Here is a 25,840-nt window from a genome sequence, read left to right as displayed (position 1 = left end):
CGGCCAGAGTTACTCCCTTCCCCCTTCCCGGGCCGGCTGGTAGAATTGGAGAGGCGGTCCCCTGAAACCGCGGCGGCTGGTGCCCACACCACGCACAGCCCCCCGGACCAACTGAGAGAATTGGATCGGAAATCCCCAGGCTGCGGAGAACGGTGACGGGTGGGGGAGGCCCCTTCCAAACCCGTGACTCCCGGGGAACGTGCACTCTCTCGGGCGGGCCACTGCCGCTGGTGCCCTCCCGCCACGCTTGTCGCCCAGGGCCGACTAGGAAATTCGGACGGGCTCTTTCCCGGGCTGCGGCGACCAGCAACCCTCCCTGCGTTCGGACCCCGGGCTGGCTCAAGCCGCTTCGGCTGCGAACCCCCCGGACGGCGGGAGTTTTCCAAAGTTTAGGGTCCCACAGCACCTTTTGCTGGTGGGACCCGCAGACAGACGTGTGCCACGAGCACCACCTGCTGGGCAGGATAAGAGAAACAGAACCCAGAGGTTTCACAGAAAAATCTTCCAAACTTTTGGATCCAATACCCAGGGAAATCTGTCTAAATGCGCAGACACCAACAGAAGATAACGGATCACGCTCAAATAATTGAAAATATGGCCCAGTCAAAGGAACAAACCAATAGTTCAAATGAGATACAGGAGCTGAGACAACTAATGCTGAATATATGAACAGATATGGAAAACCTCTTCAAAAATGAAATCGATAAATTGAGGGAGGGCATGAAGAAGACATGGGCTGAACATAAAGAAGAAATAGAAAAACTGAAAAAGCAAATCACAGAACTTATGGAAGTGAAGGACAAAGTAGAAAAGATAGAAAAAACAATGGATACCTACAATGATAGATTCAAAGAGACAGAAGATAGAATTAGTGATTTGGAGGATGGAACATCTGAATTCCAAAAAGAAACAGAAACTATCAGGAAAAGAATGGAAAAATTTGAACAGGGTATCAGGGAACTCAAGGACAATATGAACCGCACAAATATACGTGTTGTGGGTTTCCCAGAAGGAGAAGAGAAGGGAAAAGGAGGAGAAAAACTAATGGAAGAAATTGTCACTGAAAATTTCCCAACTCTTATGAAAGACCTAAAATTACAGATCCAAGAAGTGCAGCGCACCCCAAAGAGATTAGACCCAAATAGGCGTTCTCCAAGACACTTACTAGTTAGAATGTCAGAGGTCAAAGAGAAAGAGAGGATCTTGAAAGCAGCAAGAGAAAAACAATCCATCACATACAAGGGAAACCCAATAAGACTATGTGTAGATTTCTCAGCAGAAACCATGGAGGCTAGAAGACAGTGGGATGATATATTTAAATTACTAAAAGAGAAAAACTGCCAACCAAGACTCCTATATCCAGCAAAATTGTCCTTCAAAAATGAGGGAGAAATTAAAACATTCTCAGACAAAAAGTCACTGAGAGAATTTGGGACCAAGAGACCAGCTCTGCAAGAAATACTAAAGGGAGCACTAGAGTCAGAACCGAAAAGACAGAAGAGAGAGGTATGGAGAAGAGTGTAGAAAGAAGGAAAGTCAGATATGATATATATAATACAAAAGGCAAAATGGCAGAGGAAAATATTCTCCAAACAGTAATAACACTAAATGTTAATGGACTGAATTCCCCAATCAAAAGACATAGATTGGCAGAATGGATTAAAAAACAGGATCCTTCTATATGCTGTCTACAGGAAACACATCTTAGACCCAAAGATAAACATAGGTTGAAAGTGAAAGGTTGGGAAAAGATATTTCATGCAAATAACAACCAGAAAATAGCAGGAGTGGCTATACTAATATCCAACAAGTTAGACTTCAAATGTAAAACAGTTAAAAGAGACAAAGAAGGACACTATATACAAATAAAAGGAACAATTAAACAAGAAGACATAACAATCATAAATATTTACGCACCGAACCAGAATGCCCCAAAATACGTGAGGAATACACTGCAAACACTGAAAAGGGAAATAGACACAAATACCATAATAGCTGGAGACTTCAATTCCCCACTCTCATCAATGGACAGACCATCTAGACAGAGGATCAATAAAGAAATAGAGAATCTGAATATTACTATAAAGGAGCTAGACTTAACAGACATTTATAGGACATTACATCCCACAACAGCAGGATACACCTTTTTCTCAAGTGCTCATGGATCATTCTCAAAGATAGACCATATGCTGGGTCACAAAGCAAGTCTTAACAAATTTAAAAGATTGAAATCATACACAACACTTTCTCGGATCATAAAGGAATGAAGTTGGAAATCAATAATAGGCGGAATGCCAGAAAATTCACAAATACGCGAGGCTCAATAACACACTCTTAAACAACGAGTGGGTCAAAGAAGAAATTGCAAGAGAAATTAGTAAATACCTCAAGGCAAATGAAAATGAAAACACAACATATCAAAACTTATGGGATGCAGCAAAGGCAGTGCTAAGAGGGAAATTTATTGCCCTAAATCCCTATATCAAAAAAGAAGAAAAGGCAAAAATGCAGGAATTAACTGTCCACTTGGAAGAACTGGAGAAAGAACAGCAAACTAATCCCAAAGCAAGCAAAAGGAAAGAAATAACAAAGATCAGAGCAGAAATAAATGAAATTGAAAACATGAAAACAGTAGAGAAAATCAATAAGACCAGAAGTTGGTTCTATGAGAAAATAAGATTGATGGGCCCCTATCAATATTGACAAAAAGAAGAAGAGAGAGGATGCAAATAAATAAGATCAGAAATGGAAGAGGAAACATAACTACTGACCTCACAGAAATAAAGGAGGTAATAACAGGATACTATGAACAACTTTACGCTAATAAATACAACAATTTAGAGGAAATGGACGGGTTCCTGGAAAGACATGAACAACCAACTTTGACTCAAGAAGACATAGATGACCTCAACAAACCAATCACAAGTAAAGAAATTGAATTAGTCATTCAAAAGCTTCCTAAAAAGAAAAGTCCAGGACCAGATGGCTTCACATGTGAATTCTACCAAACGTTCCAGAAAGAATTAGTACCAATTCTCCTCAAACTCTTCAAAAAAATCGAAGTGGAGGGAAAACTGCCTAATTCATTCTATGAAGCCAACATCACCCTCATACCAAAACCAGACAAAGATATTACAAAAAAAGAAAACTACAGACCAATCTCTCTAATGAATACAGATGCAAAAATCCTCAATAAAATTCTAGCAAATCGTATCCAACAACACATTAAAAGAATTATACATCATGACCAAGTAGGATTCATCCCAGGTATGCAAGGATGGTTCAACATAAGAAAATCAATTAATGTAATACACCATATCAACAAATCAAAGCAGAAAAATCACATGATCATCTCAATTGATGCAGAGAAGGCATTCGACAAGATTCAACATCCTTTCCTGTTGAAAACACTTCAAAAGACGGAATACAAGGGAACTTCCTTAAAATGATCGAGGGAATATATGAAAAACCCACAGCTAATATCATCCTCAATGGGGAAACATTGAAAACTTCCCCCTAAGATCAGGAACAAGACAAGGATGTCCATTATCACCACTATTATTCAACATCGTGTTGGAGGTTCTAGCCAGAGCAATTAGACAAAAAAAAGAAATACAAGGCATCAAAATTGGAAAGGAAGAAGTAAAACTATCACTGTTTCCAGACGATATGATACTATACGTCGAAAACCCGGAAAAATCCACAACAAAACTACTAGAGCTAATAAATGAGTACAGCAAAGTAGCAGGTTACAAGATCAACATTCAAAAATCTGTAGCATTTCTATACACTTGCAATGAACAAGCAGAGGGGGAAATCAAGAAACGAATCCCATTTACAATTGCAACTAAAAGAATAAAATACCTAGGAATAAATTTAACTAAAGAGACAAAAAACCTATACAAAGAAAACTACAAAAAACTGCTAAAAGAAATCACTGAAGACCTAAATAGATGGAAGGGCATACCGTATTCATGGATTGGAAGACTAAATATAGTTAAGATGTCAATCCTACCTAAATTGATTTACAGATTCAATGCAATACCAATCAAAATCCCAACAACTTATTTTTCAGAAATAGAAAAACCAATAAGCAAATTTATCTGGAAGGGCAGGGTGCCCCGAATTGCTAAAAACATCTTGAGGAAAAAAAACGAAGCTGGAGGTCTCGCGCTGCCTGACTTTAAGGCATATTATGAAGCCACAGTGGTCAAAACAGCATGGTATTGGCATAAAGATAGATATATCGACCAATGGAATCGAATAGAGTGCTCAGATATAGACCCTCTCATCTATGGACATTTGATCTTTGATAAGGCAGTCAAGCCAACTCACCTGGGACAGAGCAGTCTCTTCAATAAATGGTGCCTAGAGAACTGGATATACATATGCAAAAGAATGAAAGAAGACCCATCTCTCACACCCTATACAAAAGTTAACTCAAAATGGATCAAAGATCTAAACATTAGGTCTAAGACCATAAAACAGTTAGAGGAAAATGTTGGGAGATATCTTATGGATCTTACAACTGGAGGCGGTTTTATGGGCCTTAAACCTAAAGCAAGAGCACTGAAGAAGGAAATAAATAAATGGGAACTCCTCAAAATTAAACACTTTTGTGCATCAAAGAACTTCATCAAGAAAGTAGAAAGACAGCCTTCACAATGGGAGACAATATTTGGAAATGATATATCAGAGAAAGGTCTAGTATCCAGAATTTATAAAGAGATTGTTCATCTCAACAACAAAAAGACAGCCAACCCAATTACAAAATGGGAAAAAGACTTGAACAGAAATACAGAATCTGTATTTCCTATCAGAAGAGGAAATACAAATGGCCAAAAGGCACATGAAGAGATGCTCAATGTCCCTGGCCATTAGAGAAATGCAAATCAAAACCACAATGAGATATCATCTCACACCCACCAGAATGGCTATTATCAACAAAACAGAAAATGACAAGTGCTGGAGAGGATGCGGAGAAAGAGGCACACTTGTCCACTGTTGGTGGGAATGTCAAAGGGTGCAACCACTGTGGAAGGCAGTTTGGCGGTTCCTCAAAAAGCTGAATATAGAATTGCCATACGACCCAGCAATACCATTGCTAGGAATATACTCAAAGGACTTAAGGGCAAAGACACAAACGGACATTTGCACACCAATGTTTATAGCAACGTTATTTACAATTGCAAAGAGATGGAAACAGCCGAAATCTCCATCAACAGAAGAGTGGCTAAACAAACTGTGGTATATACATACGATGGAATACTATGCAGCTTTAAGACAGGATAAACTTATGAAGCATGTAATAACATGGATGGACCTAGAGAACATTATGCTGAGCGAGTCTAGTCAAAAACTAAAGGACAAATACTGTATGGTCCCACTGATGTGAACAGACATTCGAGAATAAATTTGGAATATGTCCTTGATAACAGAGTCCAGCAGGAGGTAGAAACAGGGTAAGAAAATGGCCAATTGGAGTTGAAGGGATACAGACGGTGTAACAGGACTAGATACAAAAACTCAAAAATGGACAGCACAATAATACCTAATTGTAAAGTAATCATGTTAAAACCCTGAATGAAGCTGCATCTGAGCTATAGGTTTTTGTTTTGTTTTGTTTTGATTTTACTATTATTACTTTTATTTTTTTCTCTATATTAACATTCTGTATCTTTTTCGGTTATGTTGCTAGTTCTTCTAAACCAATGCATATGTACAAAGAAATGATGATGATGCATCTATGTGATGATGTTAAGAATTAAGGATTGCATATGTAGAATGGTATGATCTCTAAATGTTGGGTTAATTTCTTTTTTTCCGTTAATTAAAAAAAAAAAAAAAAAGAGAAGGGATAATTGGAGCTGAAGGGATACAGACTGTACAACGGGACTGGATATAAAAACTCAGAAATGGACAGCACAATACTACCCAATTGTAATGCAATTATGTTAAAACACTGAATGAAGCTGCATGTGAGGTATAGGTTTTTTGTTTGTTTGTTTGTTTGTTTGTTTGTTTTTCTTTTTCTTTCTATTATTGTTTTAATTCTTATTCTGTTGTCTTTTTATTTTTTTCTAAATCGATGCAAATGTACTAAGAAATGATGAATATGCAACTATGTGATGTTATTAAGAATTACTGATGGTACATGTAGATTGGAATGATTTCTAATTGTTTTGTTAATTCTTTTTTTAATTAATAAAAAAAAATATATCACTTCAGGGAATAGGGTGCTGCTGAGAAGAAGAACTTATTTTGAGAAAAGAGTTAAATGAATACGAATCTTCACATCCCACACAATTTGTGTAGCCCCCAGTGCCTCTGTTTTGAGTGATGGATGGAATTCTGACAGCAGCTCTATGTGAAATGATCTGTCCCTGGAGAGGGCAGAGACCCAAGCCACCCCCCCATGAGGAGAAGTTGTAGTGATCTCGTGCTTGTATAATTTAGGTATTCAAATGCTACATTTGTAATTTGGCATCGTTTTTCCTAAATATGTCGGAAATAGGGGCTAGTTATAGTTTTCAGAATTGGCAAATGAGACTCTTGCTGGCCATCTTGAAAGAGGATAGCATGTATGACTTTAAATTTATCTATTCATTGTCATCTTGATGATCTTTTTGCTTCTTTAAAATACCTCACAGTCAGCCTTACATACATTCAAGGAGGCTAGTAAAATTTAGGTTGTTAGGTTTTAAGATAATACATGCTGATGCAAAACTCAAATAGTAAAGACATTACAGAGTTAAAGCCCCCCAACCCTGTCCTTTCCTTTCCTCACCACGCTCACTCTTAGCCTCACATCTATTATCAGTCTGTAGTGTTTTCTTGACTTTTTAAGTGTATATGCAATCACACACACATATGCATATATACATATGTTTAATATGTATATAAAATATAGTTACATATTTTCTCCATAATTCTTAAAAATTTTGGGAACAGTGTTCTGTAGCTTTCTTTTTTCACTCAACATTATATCAGAGATGACATTCCATGTTAGATCTATCTTGTCATATTTAACAGTTCAATCATAGCAAGTGTGCACCATAATTTATTTTGCCTTTTGTTATACATTTGCTTATTACTTTTAAAATGCTTGAAATGAAAGAAACAGTATTTAAGTATTTATCTTATATTCATAGCTGTTTTCTACATGTTTCTTGAATTGATAACTATTTTCTTCCTACTTCTAGCCTGTGACCCAAACAACAAACGCCTTCGTCAGATCAAAGACCAGATCCTAACTGACTCTAAATACAACCCCAAGATCCTCTTCCAGTTGTTGTTGGACACTGCACAATTCGAGTTCATACTCAAAGAGGTAAAAGTAGTGAGTTAGTAATCATCAAGTTTTTTTTATGATTAAAATGTAAGAAAGAGTAGGATTTAGTTGGCTGCATCTCTGTGATTCAAGCTCCAAACTCTAGCTATCTGAGATAGTTCTTGTAGAGAAAAGGCAGTATTAGACATTTAACAAGTGTTTACTTCTTACTGACACTGGGTAAGCAAATAATTCTTAAATAACTGCTCTACTCCTAGTTAGGTCTAGGAATTCAAAGATGAGCAAGATATGTCCCTAGCATCAAGGAGCTCCAAGTAAAGTGGGGGAAATTAAACCAAGACAGGAATTCAGGAAAGATCCAAGAAGAGGAACCAGGAATCACATCAGTTAGGTCAAGAGAAACTAGTCTTTCAGAGGCAAGTGGGACCCCCCCCCACAAGGAAGACTTGTCCATCACCAGTTGGGATCATAAACCAGGGTGTCAGGGACCCAAGAGTTCTACAGCTCAATGTTGAATCAACATCCACAGCTGAGCTAGCTGACTGATGAGGCCTATGTTTCTAATCATAAATCTGTTCTTCAGCCTGTTGAAATAAAATGAGTAGTTTCATCCTATCTGTTTAAGTGGAAAGGAAATAGAAACAGCCTAAAGAAATATCAGTACATTGGTAAAGGTCTGTAAGAAGAGAAAGATCTGGCAGGAAAGAAAAAAAAACCTAATAAATACACATTGAGCAAGGAAATGATATATTTGAATTTCTGACATTTCAGCTTGGCTCTTTAACTTTTCTTTTCTCCTACTCTCACCCCATGCCTTCTCTAGAATCACATACTGATTCTCCTATGAGCACAGTAATTGGGCTTTTGTTTCTTCTGATCTTGAAATGGAGGTGTGTCTCTAAATTCAAGGACTGCCCTCCTCCCTAAACCTATAATAAGATTTGAAGCCTCTGAGTTCATGTAAATGAGTATCTAAAGGGCTTGAAGCAGCGTGGTCTGTAATGAAGGCCTAAGAATGATTTTTTTTCGTTGCTGAGTTGTCAGATAGCACTGATGGAACCCAGCCACTCAGAAAGATAGAGTAGATTCTCTAAATAATTCTCACTGTTCCTTATCATCTTATTTATCTTTTTTTCTAGCTGTTTTTAATCTTCCTGCCAGATGACTAAGATTCTGCCTCCACTGCCCACAAAATTCCTCCCAGCCTTGAGTCTCTCATCTGCAGATAGAGTTCCTTTTCCCATTGTTCATCTCTTTAATATAGATTATGATCCTAATGAATGAAGAATTCTTTATGAGGAAAATCAGTATTCACGCATATTTACCTCTTAAGAGCCCAGTGAAATAAGCCCTGTGCCTTTGTCTGAGATGACAAGTCCCTTTAGTGAGAATTAAATGTTTTTTCCAAGTTGTTTCACGAAAAGAGAAAAGTTCTTTGAGTTATTACCATTTTCAGTTCTGTCCAAGTGTTTGTAAGATTTAAATTTTATGAAGCATAAATTAATAAATAGAATTACTGTATAATAGAACAACAAAAGAACCTTGTAAGCGATTTAGTTCATTCCCCAGTCATCAGACCAGGTAAAACTCAAACCTTCCTTGACAGATTAAATTAGAATCACAGAAATTGTTAACTAGAAGAGACCAACTGTAACTGCACACTAAAAAATACTGATTCTGGGACCCACCTAAGATCTACCTTCAAAATCAGAATTTTCAGGGGTAGGGCTCAGGAATCTAAAAATTGTAAAGCCCTCCAGGTGCTGTTTATGTTCAGTTGGTCTGAGAACTACTGTTTTAGAGCTTGTCTAGCTTTGCCCCACTGCTCCCAGTTTGTATAAAGTTGTTACTTTTATAAATCTGTTATATAAAGTGATGGCTTCAGGGTAAATGTTACTCTTTAGGTATGTATATATTTTTTATAATAGATTGAGTTTCACTCAGGCTTTCTCAGTAAACTTTCTAATCTGGATTTTCTCATAATGAATATGTCTTTTCTGTCTCTTCAACAGATGTTCAAGCAAATGCTTTCAGAAAAGCAGGCCAAGTGGGAGCATTATAAGAAGGAGGGCTCCGAGAGGATGACTGAGCTTGCTGATGTCTTTTCGGGAGTGAAACCTCTAACCAGAGTGGAGAAAAATGGTAATTGCTGAAGAGGAAATATTGATGTGTTTGAAATATATATACAGATTATTTGAAACCTTAGAAACTGACAGATAAAAAATGTTTTCCTCATTTTGTGCTGTCATTTTCCTCCCATAGCATTGCTAATACAGATCTGAAGTTTAGTTTTTGCTGCCTCTGGCTTTACGCTCCTTTGGGCAATGTTCTTTTCCTTTCTGTATTCACTTTTCTTATCCTTAAAATATGGAGTTAGGCTAAACCAGGGCTTCTTACACAAAAATTGTTCACAGACGGGCTGTATAGAGTCATAACTCATCTTCCCCCCCAGTAAAATAAATGCACAATGCTATGTGTCACCTTGTATGCATTTGAGGGCTAGGGGAAAAAAGTTTATATCTTTCATGATCTCCTCAGAAGGTTACAACATCCGAGAATATTAATAACTACTAACATAGTTGATAACCTAAGATTCTTTTCTTCTAAGAATTTGTTCGGTTCTTGTTCACAGTTCAGCAGTGCGCCTGCCATCTAGTGGCAAAATCCGGGACCTGCAGACTGTTTTTAACTTCAAACAGCTCAAGTTTGACTATTAGGATTTTGATCGTGCCTCTTTTAGGAAAGTTTATCTGTGGGAAAATTGTGGTATCTCTTTAAATTTTTGTATAAACAGGAAACTTTCAAATTCCCCTCTGAAAAACGATTCTGAATTATAAGACAAATTAAGCCATATTTTTAATGCTTAATGTTTAACTATCAGAATCATTTCCAGTGAAATTAATTATATATTAGAATTGTTTAATCATATAGCTTTTTATTGAAGAGAACTGTACCTTTTTTAATCAATATGAGCTTATCACTGTATTTGGCTTTTTGTACATTTTAATCATCCTGTTGATTTATTTGATGCTGAGTGGTTGATCTATAATATATATCCAAGTCATTCCAAATTATTGTTCCTGTTAGAAAGTCATTGAGCTTATAGTGATGTGAAATAAATTGGAAACAAATTTGCAGGTCACAAATTTGGCGACTAAATATGGTGACTAAAAAACAAAAACAAAAGATCGTCAGCCTGTAAGAGTCTGAACAGATTAGTTGTCTAGAATCCAGCTCGTTAGTTGCTGTTTCTAGTCTCTTTTAGGCCCGTATGAATACCAGCAGTATTTCTGAGGTTATTTAAAATTACCGTCATACTTTTTCCGTCTATGTAGCATATTTCAGTTAGGAAGTACTTTCACAAATATTTCTTATTTAACCCTCACAACCCAGTGAGATAAACGTCTTTATCCCTATTTTACGTATAAGGAAACTGAAGCTTAAAATGTAATCATTTCACTGAAGATAACAAAGGTCAAGAGCCCAAATTCTCATCAGCACCTCAGACTCCAAGTCTCGTGCTCCTTTTACCACTACATTGCTGTCTCTCAGTCCTTCCAAAAAAAATTTTTTAATTTTTTTAAAACTTGAGAATTATAACTAGTGACCCTCATACTAATTCTTGAAATAACTTGTAAGTCATTAGGTCCTTTAATAAAGTGAAATCATCCCATTGATAAAATAAAGCAAACAAACTTCAAGGAATCAAATTGGTGACATGACAAAAGCCCAGACTTTGAACCTGGACAGACAATTGTGAAAATCCTCTATTGTTTGGCAACTGTGTCACCTGTATAGAATTCTTAATATCTCTGAGCATCAGCATCCCTCTCTCTGAAATGGATAACTCCAGAGTATCCTCAGTACATTGTTATGACAGTTAAATGAGACAAAGCTTAGACCTTTGCCCGACACATTGAAGCTACTCAGAGCATGATGTGCCCCTCCCCCATCCTGCTCTGTGAAATGTCAGCTGGTTTGTGGAATGCAGGTGGCACCATCTCACCTGCTCTGACTTTTCCCATTGCTCATAGCTCATGTCTCACTCTTCTGACATGTTGATCCCCTCTCTGCCCTCCAAGACATGCCATGGTCATTTCTGCCCTGCGGCCTCCGCCCATGCTTGTCTCTTCATCTAGACAGAGCACCCTTCTGTGTCTCTCTGCCTGTCCATGTCTCTACCTATCCTCACTTCTCCAGGAAACTCTTCCCGGTAGCTCGTTGTCATGTCCTTCAATTCCTCCCTGACTCCTCTCACACCACTACCGCCTTGTACATATGGCTTATAACACATACTTGGACCTCTAATCATTTTCTTCCAAATATCGTAGATGAAGTTATTTTTGTAGAAAGTTGCATCTTTTCTACTAGGTCACGTGTTTTAGGCCTTTTTGCCATCGTCATTGTCGTTGTCATTTTTTTGGAAAATTCCTGAGAGCAGTGTTAGACACAAAGAAAAAGCTCCAAGAGTAAAAACTGGATTTATAAAAGATTATTCAATTAAATTGAAAGCTTCAACTATAGGATTTTTGGAATTTCAGTACTTTCCTTTTTCTATATTAACAGAAAATCTTCAAGCTTGGTTCAGAGAGATCTCGAAACAAATACTCTCTTTAAATTATGATGACTCTACTGCTGCAGGGAGAAAAACTGTGCAACTAATACAAGCTTTGGAGGAGGTAAGGAAAGCTTTTTAAATGATAGTTTTGGGATCATGAATCATACTATTGAGCCATGAACAATTATTCCTGTCACTGTATCTAAGAAAATATTTCATCAGAGGTGAAAAACAATACACATTACTGTGCTTTTTGTAATGTTATAAACAGTCTTCTAAAATTGGGAAGATAATCAAAGAACCAGCATGAAGAGAATGGTAGCAAAAATTATGACATTTCAACCTGAAGAAATAATATAGTCTTGGAAAAATAGTTACAAAAACAGTATAAAAATACTGGGAAAATTGTGATGAAGATGAAAAAGCAGGAAACAATATTATATGTATATACTGTTTTTAGGTTTGTAAAAGTGTGTGCCTTGGGGAGAAAAGACTAGAAAGCAGTATCAAAATATATATTCAAAATATATATTCAAAAATGAAAATGGTTGTGCAAAGATCATTTGCTCATAAGTGATACGTTTTCTTTTCTGAAAAAAGTTTTTCTTTACCCCAAAATGATTTACCTCACCACTCTTAAATTTTAAACTTTATTTTTAACTAGGATTAGAATGGAATATAAACAAAAGCATCAATCAGATAATCATAAACTCTATTACTTAAAACATCACTTGAACTCTTAATCTGTCACCCTATCCAGTTGGGGTCAACTGTACATTTTTTCAGAGGAATAATTAGTGCATTTTCCATTTTGAAAATAGGCTTTTTTCTTATTTCTGCAAGGTTTTTAGGATGGTCACTATTACTAGTATACAAATAATACTCCATTGTTGGCTTACCAGAGTTTGCCTAGACATTCCAGAACAATTGCACATTTGTACTATTTCAATTTTGGTTGTTTTTTGGATTTTCTAGTCCATGGTATAGCTATACAGAACTTTAAAACTTGGATGCTTTTTATCTTTTCAGTCATTTATTTTGGCATATAGCCCAGGCTTCTTAAATTATGTACATTAAAATTTCAGGACACTATGGAATCATCATTTTTGTTTTAAAGAATATGTCAAAATAACTTGATGATACACAAGTGCCAGCACTTTGGTTATGAGATGACTTGTTTTGTTTTTCAGAAATCCTGCCTATCTTCAGAATTAAGAGGATTTTCTAATATATGTTTATTGAGGTTAAAATGGGCATACTCACTTATTATGTCATACATGTACAAGATAATAGTAGTGGACATTTTCTAACCTTAGAAACGTGTGCATTGTTTTATGACTTGTCTTAATATATTTTTTAAATTGAAATTTGAGATACAAATTTTGTCAAGAAATTGATACTGGGTAGTATGCTTAACTTGAAGTGTTTTCAAGGAAATATGAGCACCAAAGAGGCCTTCAGAATTTTTAAATTAAATGCATTTATGCAACACAGGTTCAAGAATTTCACCAGTTGGAATCAAATCTGCAAGTATGTCAGTTTCTTGCTGATACTCGCAAGTTTCTCCATCAAATGATCCGAACCATTAATGTTAAAGAGGAGGTCCTGATCACAATGCAGATCGTTGGGGACCTTTCGTTTGCTTGGCAATTAATTGACAGGTAACATGGGCATTGCGGCATCTACTTAGTTATTTCTACATCGAGTCAAGACAGCCTGCCCTTTACCCTTGATGAAGTACACCAGCACCAGCATCTCACCGTTTGTCTCTTTTGACAGTTTCACATCCATCATGCAAGAGAGCATAAGGGTAAACCCATCCATGGTGACTAAACTCAGAGCCACATTCCTAAAGGTGAGCAAAGAACAGTGAGTTCACATTCTCAAATACCAGGGGAGAGTTTCTCCTTTAGAAAGTTAGATAATATTTTTAAGTATTTCTCGTGGACTGAAAATCATTAGCAATTGTTTCATGAGAGAATAGTTTCAAAAGATGCCAGAGAGATTTGAAGTTTGAATTATTAAAGTTGGAATTTCTTACAAAAAAAAAGTGGTTTTATATGAAGAAAAGCTGTTTTAAAAAGTTTTATCATTGCACTCCATCAAAAATGGAGTCAATGTCCTTTATTCCCTAGATGTGAACTAAGTTCTTTTCTTGTTCATTCAAAACATTCTTATGGATTTTTTTGACCCTACCACAATCTCAGGTCTACTTCAGAGGTTAGGGAACATTAGTGAGCAAAACAGACATGGCCTTTGCTTTAAGATAATTTCAGATTATGATAAGTGAACAAATAATTTACTCATTGTCTTATGAAGAAATTCCCATATATATCGATTCCAAGATGTACTTTTTTCTGTATTTTAACAACTTTGTAATTAGAACTGAGTTTTTAAAAATATTTCATTGTGAAATGTTAAAATAAATTTAGTTTGAAATGCTAGTGGTAAATGAAAGCGAGGGGTAAGGGGTATGGTATGTATAATCTTTTTTTTTCTCTGTTATCGTTTTATTTCTTTTTCTGTTGTCTTTTTATTTCTTTTTCTAAATCGATGCAAATGTTCTAAGAAATGATGAATATGCAACTATGTGATGATATTAAGAATTACTGATTGTATATGTAGAATGGAATGATATCTTAATGTTTTGTTTAATTTTTTTAATTAATAAAAAAAGTTAAAAAATATTTCATTGTGAAATATAACATATAAACAGAAAGCAATAAATTTCAAAGTACACTGTGACAAATAGTTGTAGAACAGATATCAGATTTTGTTATGGGTTACTATTCCAAATTTTAGGTTTTTCCCTCTAGCTACTCTAAGACACTGGAGACTAAAAGAAAATATCAATATAATGATTCAGCAATCATATTCATTTGTTAAATCCTATCTTCTCTGTTATAACTCCTCCTTCTCCTTTATCTTTCTCTCAATTTTTAGGGGTATTTGGGCTCTGTCACTTCTAACCTTTCATGTTGGAAAGGGGTGTCAGTGACAAGGGATGGGGGATGGACGTAGCTGATGTCTTTGGAGAGGCTGGCCCCTCTAGGTTTCTAGACTTATCTGGCCTAGGAACACATCTAGAGTTGTAGGTTTCTGGAAAGTAATCTTAGTACATGAAACTTTTATAGAATCTCAGATAGAGCCCTAAGTGTTCTTTAGGATTAGTAGGAATAGTTTTGGTTGGGGTTTGGCAAGCCATGGTAAGTAGCAATATCTATCTGGAGTTTGTATGAGAATAGCCTCCAGAATAGCCTTTCAACTCTACTTGGACTCTTTTAGCCCCCTTATTTTGTTATATTTCTTTTCCCCCTTCTAATCAGGAAAGCATTGTCAACCCCGTGGTGCCGGCTCATCCCAGGGAGTCATGTCCCACATTGCTAGGGAGACTTTCACCCCTGGTTGTCATCCTCCTTGCAGAGTTGGGCTTAGAGAGAGAGAGGTCATATCTAAGCACAAAAGAGGTTTTCTGGAAGTAACTCTTAGGCATAATGATAGGCAGGCTTAGGTTCACCAATACAGAAATAAGCATCACAAGAGCAAGCCTCAAGATCAAGGGCTTGGCATATTGACTTGATAGTCCCTAATACTTGAGATGGTATCAGGTAAAGCTTAGTAGTTCCATATTTTTTCTTCCTTCCCTCAGGGGATTTTGCTAATGCTTTTTAATTATCTACCCAACAGGCTCTGGAATGTATCCATGTATTGCCTTAAGCTATACAGAATTACAAGCCCTCATTCCCATTCTGGGCTCCATGTGTTTGGGTTTTAAAATGAATTATTCAGACAGGTTGAGTTAGATTACATGCTACAGAAAATTTAGGTTTTGGACAAAATAAACCTCTCTTCTATTGGTTTCATACAATAAATGAAGTTCTAAAATACTGATAATGTCACCCTTACCCCTGTATTCTGATTTACCTTATTCCCAACCAAGTTAGTTTCATTCTTATCTCTAATTGAAGCCTGAACTCTGTTTTGGTGTCTCTAACAGTTTTTGTATGTAGCAGTGCTGACTTTCAGAGCTTCATAACTCCATCTCTGAGTCTTCGGTGTCACACAGGTACCCAGAGTTCCAGGGTGATACCAGGCTATACATAAAACCTGATATCTCAAAATTTAGAAATAAATTTATAGCTCTGGACTAATAGTGACTGCTATTAGAGCTTATAATCCAGGCCCCAATTCTCTTATAGGTATTTTCTGAAAAAGACCATACAATATTTGTTCATTTGTTTCTGATTTATTTTGTACCACATAATGTCCCCAAGTTTCACTCACCTTGTTGCATGCATCACAACTTCGTTCCTCTCTGTGCTGCACGGTATTCCATCGTATGGATACACCACAGTTTGCTATTCTGCTTCTCAGTATATGTATTGTTCAGCCACCTCCATCCATTAGGCTTCATGTATAATGTAGAGATGAGTTTTAAAATTTCATTTTCTTTTCCTTCCCTAGTGGTACATAAATAATGGCATGTCTTTCACTCAGTGGCATTGGATTAAGGACAGTAGTCCACCAAGAAGAATTTCTGGTTTCCTTAGAGTAGAAACACAGTATAGGACAGTGGTTCTCAAACTTGAGTGTGAATACCTGGAGGGCTTGTTAAGGTGTAGATTGCTCGTCTCCCCCCACCCCCCAGAGATTCTGATTCAGTCAGTCTGGGGGAGGCCCAATAGTTTGCATTCCTAACAGCTTCCCAGGTGATGCTGATGCTACTCCAGGGATCACGCCTTGAGACTCATTGCCATAAAAGTTAACTTTTTTTTAAAATTATGTCACTGTCCTCTCATGTGAAGTTGTCAGAAACTGTTAGTGATATTGATGCACTTTGCTGACTGTTGCTCCCTGTCAGGTAGAGCCTTGAGGGTTTTGTTGAATGAAATTGTTGCTGGAGAGATTTTTAGGACTTTTTTAAACAGAAAAACAAATACTTTACTTTTCTTTCAGCTTGCCTCTGCCCTTGATCTACCCCTTCTTCGAATTAATCAAGCAAATAGCCCTGACCTTCTCAGTGTGTCTCAGTATTATTCTGGCGAATTGGTGTCCTATGTAAGAAAGGTAAGAAATGTATCCAGGCAATATTTGCTTTTATTGACTAACAGCTGGTTTAAAATAATAGTGTCAGACAGACCTGGATTCGAGATCTAGCTGTGTCTCTTACTAAGTGATCTAAGATGATTTTATGTCACATCTCTGAACCTCAGTCTTTTTAAACTCTGTAATGCAGACTGGTACATCTCTCTGCAACAGCTTTGAAAAGCTTGGCTTTATATTCTGTGAGTGATCAGCATTTGAAGGAACACAGCCCTGTGCATGTTAGCAGCTATTCAATGGCTCTTTTACATTTCTCTGCATCCCTTCCTATAGACATATTGCTGTTTGTAAACACTGGCACCCTTCTTACTGTCATTTATGGCTAACAAAAATAAAAATGATGGTCAATATTTTTCTTCCTTTCCCTTTCACTACAGGTCTTGCAGATCATTCCAGAAAGTATGTTTACGTCTCTTTTAAAGATCATAAAGCTTCAGACTCATGATATCATTGAAGTGCCTACCCGACTGGACAAAGACAAGCTGAGGGACTATGCCCAACTTGGCCCGCGATACGAGGTGCCCTGTTTCTTTGACTTTTGCCTTATGGTATTTAAAACTAAAAACCATGAAATATCACAGTTACAGAAGAACTATCTTCCACATCATCTGCCATATCCCTAGGACTGCCAGACCAATTCTGATTCATTTTTTCACATTCTTAGCGATAAACACAGTTTGCCATTTTATTATGAACAGGCCTTGTTTGTCTGAATGTTCTCAGTGGAAGTGGAGCTCACTCATCACTTTCCTCTTGAACAGACTTAGTGTCTAGTTTGCCAGGGCTGCTATGGCAAACACTAAAGACTGATCGGCTTAAACAGCAGGAATTTACTGTCTCACAATCTTGGAGGTCAGAAGTCCAAACTCAGGTGTCCTCTGAAGTCTGAAGCATTCCACTGGTGACTAGTTGGCCATCTGTAATGCAGTCTCTGCCTCATCACATGGCCACTGTCTCCTCCTGACTTCTCTTATGGCCAAAGTTCCTGTGTGTTTAAGAACTGCAGTCATTTTGGATTAAGGCCCACTCTGATTCAGTTTGGCCTCATGTTAATAAAATCTTCAAAGATCCTGTTTACAAATGAGTTCATGTCCATGGGGCTGCTGGGGGACATGATTCAACCCATAACACTTTGTAAAGCAGCCCTTCTTCTCTTTAAGCTAGATTATCTAGATTTTTCACGTCCAAGTTCTTGATTTTTATGCCATACAAGTGATCCAAAGTAATCTATATTGTATTAATCATTGGTTATTCTCCAAACACCTCTGCTTTTTTTTTCTCCCTAAACTTAAAACTGAAGATATGAAAAGTAAAAGCGAGTGAAAATTGAAAATGTGATATCCATTGTCAGCTTCACATTCTCAGGCAGAACTCCAAAAAATACATTAGAAATTAGATTACCAAGCTCAGTATCCATATTTATTCTGACTTAAAAATACAGCATGTATGTTCTCTATCAATGATTTCTGGCATTTCTCAGAAAGAATGTGGAGGGCAGTGAAAGGGAAATTACCATCTCCAAGTCTTGACTGTCCTTTTCTAGCTGGGAGAGACCATCATTGAATCCTGTTCTTTCTTTTTATGGATGAGAAAAATGGAAGCCCTAAGAAGGGGAAATAATTTGACCAAGGAAAAAGGACTGATTAGTGCCTTCTGGCTCCAGTACCTGGAATGTCCAGCGGCGGCGCAGGACTCCTTGCTGCCTGGGCATCGTGTGCTCAGGTTTCCTGAAGCTGCGTGCTCATCTCTGTGGTCGGTGACTGCGCCAGGACATGATGGGTCTTTCATCTGAAGTGCTTCATCATACCTCTTTTTCTTTGTTAAAGGTTGCCAAGCTTACTCATGCTATTTCCATTTTTACTGAGGGCATCTTCATGATGAAAACGACGTTGGTTGGCATTATCAAGGTACTGGTTTCCATGCTAGTCTGTGTGGTTTCCCTAGAACAGGGAGTGATGTGACCATCTTGTGCCCTTGGTTTCACATTTTGATTTTAACTTTAATAATTTATTGACAGAGAAGGAGAGAGCATTATCATCTTTATTTTTCATAATACTTACAGGCAATCTCATGGTACAGCCATAGAATTTTTTTATCCTGTATTTCTGGAGAAAATGTGCTGTACTAGTAACTGTTTTACCCAAAAATTATATAAATCTAAGAAAACTCCATTTTATTGAATTTCTGTTATAGCAAAGCAAATAAAATGGTCCAGTTCCCCTCTTTCTTCCTTTTTAGTACATCTGTACTGTTCCCCGCCTGTGGAGAACTGAGATAGTCATGCTCCTCTGCTCACAGACCGTTGTCATCACTGAGCATGCGCTATCTCTTTTTTTATTTTTTTGTTCCTCTTCTCCTAGATTCCCACTCCCATTCCCATCCCATATAGCATCCACTCTGATATGTTTAATGGATTTCCTAAATATGCAAATGTCCTTATTTTTAGCATGGTGTGTATTTGTTTTTAATTTATCTAAGTCATATTGTTCTCTAACTCCTTCTTTTATCCAACTTTTCTCACTGGTCATCGTTTTTGAACTCTCTGTTGCTGTGGTCAGATAGTTGGTTATTTCTTACTGCTGCATAGCATTCCTCCTTTTACTTAACCATTGTTCTAAGATGTTGCTTCCAAGTCAGGTTGAACATCTCCACACATATCCTCACTCTCAACAGTGTACACGTGTCTCTTAAAGCTGTGTACCCAGGAGTGGGTCATTGGGTCTTAGGGCATATACATACTTGATTTGTCTCATTATGCCAGATTCCTTCTGCAATGACTGTATCCTGTGAGTCTATCCACATATTTTGCCATCCCAAGGAGTAGCAAGTAGCATCTCATTGTTGTTTTAATTTGTAATTCTGTGATTGCAACGATGTGTCCATTCACGTAGCTCATGGTGCTTTGATTTATGATTCCACTTGTCTGACATAGGAGGAATCTGACCATTTCTGATTTATTTTTATATTTATAACTGTTGAATTGCCAAATTAACACTTATGTTAAGAAAATATAAGGAATGAATCCAAATAGGAGGCGAATTTTGGTTTGAGTTTTCTGGAAATGCACTAAAAAAAATACCCTTGTAGCCCCGGGAATATAAATAGATTCCACTAAACATGCTTCAGCCCTGTGCCCATTAATTCAGTTGACATGCAGAGGGTCCATGTGCAGGTTTTCATATTGGACTGATTCCAAAATGATGATTACTCTTAGGACTGTGTTAAGAGTCTCACTTGCAAAGTGCCCAATATAGGAAGGATGTAATAAAACCTAATCATTAGCAATAATTATCAAAGGAAAGCCTGCTTAAGAAAAATATAAATCATTTGCCATGATCTTTCAGATAATATGAATAGGGGAAATATACCAATTCCATTTAATCCAGTAGACTTGTCAGTGCCAGTCTTAGCAACTCGGGGATTTTTGTAAGGAATCCTGTTAGAGCCCACCCTAACCTTTAACTTCAAAATATAAAGGATATATTTCAAACACTTATCAAAGTTATAGATTCGCTTTGGTTGATCTCACTTAAAACGAGAGATATGCACAAAGATATGCGTATAAGCATGTTCATTGAAACAGATAGTCAAGAAAAATAGAACTAACCTAAGCATCTGTTGGGAGGGGAATGGCTAAATATATCATAGCACATTCATGCTGTGGATTGCCCTGCAGCCATTCAAAAGGAATCTGCCACTGGTAGATTTCCAAGACAAAACTAATAAAGCACATTACAGAACAGTGTATAAATTTTATTACTCGATTTAGATTTTTGAAACTAAACATCTATTTAAGGACAAATACTTATGTATATGAATGAAGGGAGAAAGGTCTGGAGGATACACATGAAAACTGTTAACTGTTGTTAACCCCAGAGTAGGAAAGTAGAAGGGTGAGGGAGGGGCTGTGTAAAGAGGGCATTCTCTTTTAGCAGTGAACACTTCCATAGATTTAGTTAAAATCCAGGAAGAATTGGAAGAGCCATGTGAGACCTTCAGATTCATGAAAGCATTTAATTCTTTTCATTTAATGTGTTCTCAAGAGAAATTTCATTTAAAGCTTCATATTATTTCTTTGGTTTGGTTCTCACTGGCTATATTTATTCATAATTTACATTCTACCTTTCTGTCATAAAATAGAGCATAGAAACTGAAAGCTACAGAAAAATTATATAAGGTAAATGCTATGCTAACTACCCTTCAGGTCAAGAAAAACAATTTAGCCCCCCTGCCCTGGGGGGCCCTCATTTGCCTTAACTTAAATCTCATTCTCTTTATACCTTTGTCATTCAAGTGTGAATCTCTAGACCCTGTAGTGTAGACTTGCCCACTTAAAAAACTATATGTCTTTAAAGTCTTTTTTAATCCATAGGTTTCTCCTGTATTCCTTTCTTTCCTTATAAATTATCTGTTGAAGAGCACAGGGCATCTGACCTTGGTTTTCTTCACAATCAGAATTTTGCTGATTGCATGGTCATGAAATAGTTCAGCATGTTTCTCTTTTGTATTTTCTGCTACTCTTGCTGTAGTTTTCTGCCTTAAAGTTTAAATATAATTAAAAACAGATAAAACCCATCAGTTGTCTTCTTTGTGTCTTTTAAAACTAATGGTTCTTTACACATTAAAAGTGAAAGAAACAAGTATCAGGGAATTCAGAGTGTGGTGAAACTGTCTGATATTTTCTAAATCTGATGAGAGACTGACTTGTAGGAATAATAAAACCATTCTCATTATAGTAAAAACCATCAGTAAAATAGGCTTATACAATTAAGAAATAGATTTACTTTCCTATTGTATTTTCCTAATTAAAAAGAACATTCCAACAATGCTGCAAGGAAAGACAATTGTTTAATATACAGAGTGGTCCACACAAAACTTTAATTTTCTCATATGGATATAGATGCCCTGAGGTAAAATTTGAAGGAAAGACATATATCTGAATTCAAATTCAGACTTTTTATTCCACTTCCTCTTCCTGACAATTAGAAAAAGCACTTGTTGATAAAATTTGAGGCAATTTAAAACATACCATACCCACCGTCTTTGAAACATTCCATTGAAATGTTATCATCATGAGTTTTACCAAGACTGACCAATCCTAAAGAGATGAGAGGTTTAATAATTCTGCCCAGGCTGGATAAGAGTAAAGAGGAACAGGAAAGGAAAAAGAAATCTTAATAATTTAGAAATGAGGTAGGAAAGTACTCCAGTACGAACTCTGGAAACCATATTTCCTTCAAGATTTGGACTGTTCTTTTCCTAACATTTATTACCTTTTGATCTGTACTTAGGTGGATCCGAAGCAGTTGCTGGAAGATGGGATAAGGAAGGAATTGGTTAAACGTGTTGCTTTTGCACTTCATAGGGGATTGATCTTCAACCCTCGAGCCAAGGTGCCAGATGCCAAAATGGGTCTCTCCTTTCTTTCTACTCAACTTGCAAAATGGACTAGAACAAAATTTTAGCCTATCGTGAGCAAAAACCTTTCCTCCTCTTCTATAATCAATGTATGTGACTTTCAGTACAAACAACTGAAGAACTGAAGTGCTTTTTATTTCTGTATCATAATCTTTTTACATTATAAGAAAATCCTTTCTGAAGCCAGTTCTTCTTTCCTTCCTCTGTTGACCTACTAGCTTAAGGTTTGAACCGATATTTTTGATTTAGAGTTACTCCTTACAGTTAAAAAAGTTTAACACTAAGCAGATAGAAGCTTTAAAAGCAGTAATTTTTTACTTTGCTTTCTCTGTTAGGAAGTATGATGATTTTTTTCTAGAGAAAAAAATAGGCCTGAAATTTATGTGTAAGGTACCTTTCAACTCAGCAGATTCAATTTTAGATCTTTTAAGTATTTAAGATTAGATCTGTTCATGAAATGACACAAAATAATTCACATCAAGTTTTCAACTCCTCTGTATGAGACTTTCTTCCCAAATGATTGAAATTTATTTTTCCTGAATATCTGACATCAGTTGTCACTCATCCTATGTAAAGTAGAAAAAGTATTTCCAAAGCTGTCTTAAACTATGACTGTGGTCTCTTATTTGGTGTATCATTTACAGTCTAATGTAGGTATTTAACTTAACTACTTTTCCCCTTTTGCACAGCCAAGTGAACTGATGCCCAGGCTGAAAGAGTTGGGGGCTACCATGGACGGATTCCATCGCTCTTTTGAATACATACAGGACTATGTCAACATTTATGGTCTGAAGATTTGGCAGGAAGAAGTATCTCGTATTATAAATTACAATGTGGAGCAAGAGTGTAATAACTTCTTAAGAACAAAGGTATCTAAATAATTGAAATTCTTAACTATATTAGTTGTTTCTTACGTTTCGACTATAACCCCCAAACCTCAGAAATACCAAGAAAATATAGTTAAATAGTTACTTAAGATCAGTCAGTGGTAGATAGTCACCAGTACCTTCTAAGTACCTTCAGGAGCTATGGCTAATATAGAAAGATTGACCAGGCACCTGACCTTTGGGAGCTTACTGCCCTTTGGAGAAAGCAGATGTAATCAATTGGCTACAAAATGAAGCCGTTTATTGTCACTTACAATCCAAGTGATCAAGATTCAGAAATCACAATACTTCTTTGGGTGGGCTTAATTGGACAAAGCTTTATAAGGAGGTAGCACCCAAACTGGGCCTTCAAGAGTTTCAGTTGTGGGTGAAGATGAAGAAATGGCATGCCAGAAGTATGCTGGGAAAATACGAACATTTTTCAGGGACTGGCAAGCACTGCTGACCAGAATAGAAAATAGTCACAAAAATGAAAATCGTAGAGGCCGGATTAGTGCCAAATTCTTAAGTGCCAAGGCTAAAAAGTTTGCTTCTAGTTGCCGGTTAACAGGGAACCACCCTGCAAGTTTTAAAGTAGGAACTGACATGATACAGGTGATATTTTAGAAAGATGAAGTCTCTTCCTGCCTTGTGATATTTTAGATTTTCATATTATACTCACACAGGTCAACTCATAAGACAAAAAATAGGAAATACCCTTGTCTCTTCTTCTCACTTCTCTTCAGTTACTTCCCTTTTTCACAAATATTTCGTTCTTTATAAATGTTATCTGGGAGGCTTATTATGCAAATGTAAAAGGTTCTCCTTTGCAAACAAGACCCTTTATTATCATTCTTCATGCAATTTGATCTTTGTTAATTTATGTGAAGAAGGATAAATAGGTTATCTCATCAAGGATATACTAAATTTTTATGGTTTTGTTTTCTAGATTCAAGACTGGCAAAGTATGTACCAGTCCACTCATATTCCAATACCAAAGTTCACCCCTGTGGACGAGTCTGTAACGTTTATTGGTCGGCTCTGCAGAGAAATCCTGCGCATCACAGACCCAAAGTAGGTGCATCTGAATCCCTCTGGACCTTGATCACCTCTCTAACACATGTTACAGATGCTCATGTGATGCCCTTGTCCCTGCCACAGTTGAATCCCTTCCAGTGTTACCCAAAATCATGTTTTCTAAGACTGCATTTTTCCCCCAGTGTGACTGAGGAAACCCCAGTCCAAAGACATATAAATTGAAGCAAGTTGAAGATCTGCTTAGCCCTGTTCAGTCTATGCTGCTCTTGCCTTCCAACTAACATTCTACTCACTTGGCCCTGTGGACTCCCCAGTATATTAAAAATTGCTAAATGCAGAGTGGTCACTGTACCTGTGTGACTATTGCACACTTCCCCATAGCAGTGACTGAATCTTGCCCTTGTCAGCTCAGGTCCTGATCTCTTAGGATTACCTTTTTGTTTCTTAGCCCAACAGCAAGCACTTTTGAATACTCAGAACCTATCTTGAACACTTACCTTATGCATTGACTTTAGCACATTATACATTTACATTAATTTACTCATTCCAACAGTCTTAGGTTGTAGGTACTGTTAGTCTCATCTGAAAGTTGAAGTAATTCAGGCACAGGAAAGCTATACTCCTTACCCAAGATATCACAGTTAATAAATGATAGGCACAGAATATACACTGAGCCCTCTGACTCTTAAATGCTATGGGCTTCAAGGGCAGACAGCATGGCTTTGACATACAATGAATCACTGTTTATATACAGGTTGCACAGATTCTAAATTCCACAGGAACTGGGGAAAATCTCATATAATTAAAACTGCTCTTGAGACTGTTTTAAATGGGCACCATGTTAGTGACGGACATTCTGCTTCCTCTTAGTCAGTCCCACAGAGCCAGTTATTCTTCCAGCTGAACCTCAGATGTAGCAAAGATTGGTACTAAATCAGCCAAAGGAAGAATCAAGTTCATGTGTTCTATTTCATATTTACTTCTAGATATATGCTTACTGAGTGGAATGGTGGTGGAATTATCTGGAGAAAAATGATTTCCTTCCACTCCAGCTATATATGCATGGTTGAATTTATATAAATTAAATGTGCTTATGATTTGACTTCTTCTTACCACCTTCTAATCCAGCTTTATTTTGTCTCAAATCTTATTCAACTTATAAACTATATCTAAACTTCTTCCCCAAAGCCAACAAAAGTAAGAATTTTTGCCTTCATGACTCATGGGCCAAAAAGAGTGACAATCCTAAAAGTTCAGTAGCTCTTCCTTTCATTGAAGTCTTTTTGGAAAACTATTCATCCAGTGCCATATTGAATCTTGCAGAAAGGTTTAAGCATGATTAGTATTTCCGTATCATATATTGATTTTGCCATCAGAATTGGAGGTCTCTCAATAACACATTCAAAGGACCAGTAGTGAGTGACAGAGAAAGGATACTTTGAAGCCTGAAATTAGAAGCTGTATGAAAATCTTGTTTTGTTCTTCCCATTTACTTCCAAATTTAACCTCCATAGCTTCTGGAGCTCTTTTAGCTCCCTCTCAAGCCAGTAAAGTTTTGTGGTGGGT

The 25,840-nt window shown here is 36.9% G+C and overlaps 1 protein-coding gene across 2 annotated transcripts in view; it reads left to right on the top strand.

Annotated features, from left to right (window-relative positions):
• Nucleotides 1–25,840, top strand: part of WASHC5 (WASH complex subunit 5) — a 93,985-nt gene that overhangs the window by 41,742 nt on the left and 26,403 nt on the right. For both annotated transcript variants that reach the window (XR_013178479.1, XM_077167637.1), the window contains exons 10-20: nucleotides 7,203–7,330; nucleotides 9,304–9,433; nucleotides 11,858–11,970; nucleotides 13,344–13,510; nucleotides 13,629–13,704; nucleotides 16,806–16,916; nucleotides 17,330–17,470; nucleotides 18,779–18,859; nucleotides 22,244–22,345; nucleotides 23,060–23,239; nucleotides 24,186–24,310. Coding sequence is in view for 1 of the 2 variants with exons in the window: in XM_077167637.1 (XP_077023752.1) it covers nucleotides 7,203–7,330; nucleotides 9,304–9,433; nucleotides 11,858–11,970; nucleotides 13,344–13,510; nucleotides 13,629–13,704; nucleotides 16,806–16,916; nucleotides 17,330–17,470; nucleotides 18,779–18,859; nucleotides 22,244–22,345; nucleotides 23,060–23,239; nucleotides 24,186–24,310 (1,354 nt within the window). In the remaining variant the exon portion in view is untranslated. The remainder of the gene's footprint in view (nucleotides 1–7,202; nucleotides 7,331–9,303; nucleotides 9,434–11,857; nucleotides 11,971–13,343; nucleotides 13,511–13,628; nucleotides 13,705–16,805; nucleotides 16,917–17,329; nucleotides 17,471–18,778; nucleotides 18,860–22,243; nucleotides 22,346–23,059; nucleotides 23,240–24,185; nucleotides 24,311–25,840) is intronic.

The sequence above is a fragment of the Tamandua tetradactyla genome, chromosome 6, assembly GCF_023851605.1.
Source record: "Tamandua tetradactyla isolate mTamTet1 chromosome 6, mTamTet1.pri, whole genome shotgun sequence".
NCBI classification, from domain to species: domain Eukaryota; kingdom Metazoa; phylum Chordata; class Mammalia; order Pilosa; family Myrmecophagidae; genus Tamandua; species Tamandua tetradactyla.
Note: the sequence above shows the minus strand (reverse complement) of the source record. Positions and strands in the feature narration are given on the sequence as shown.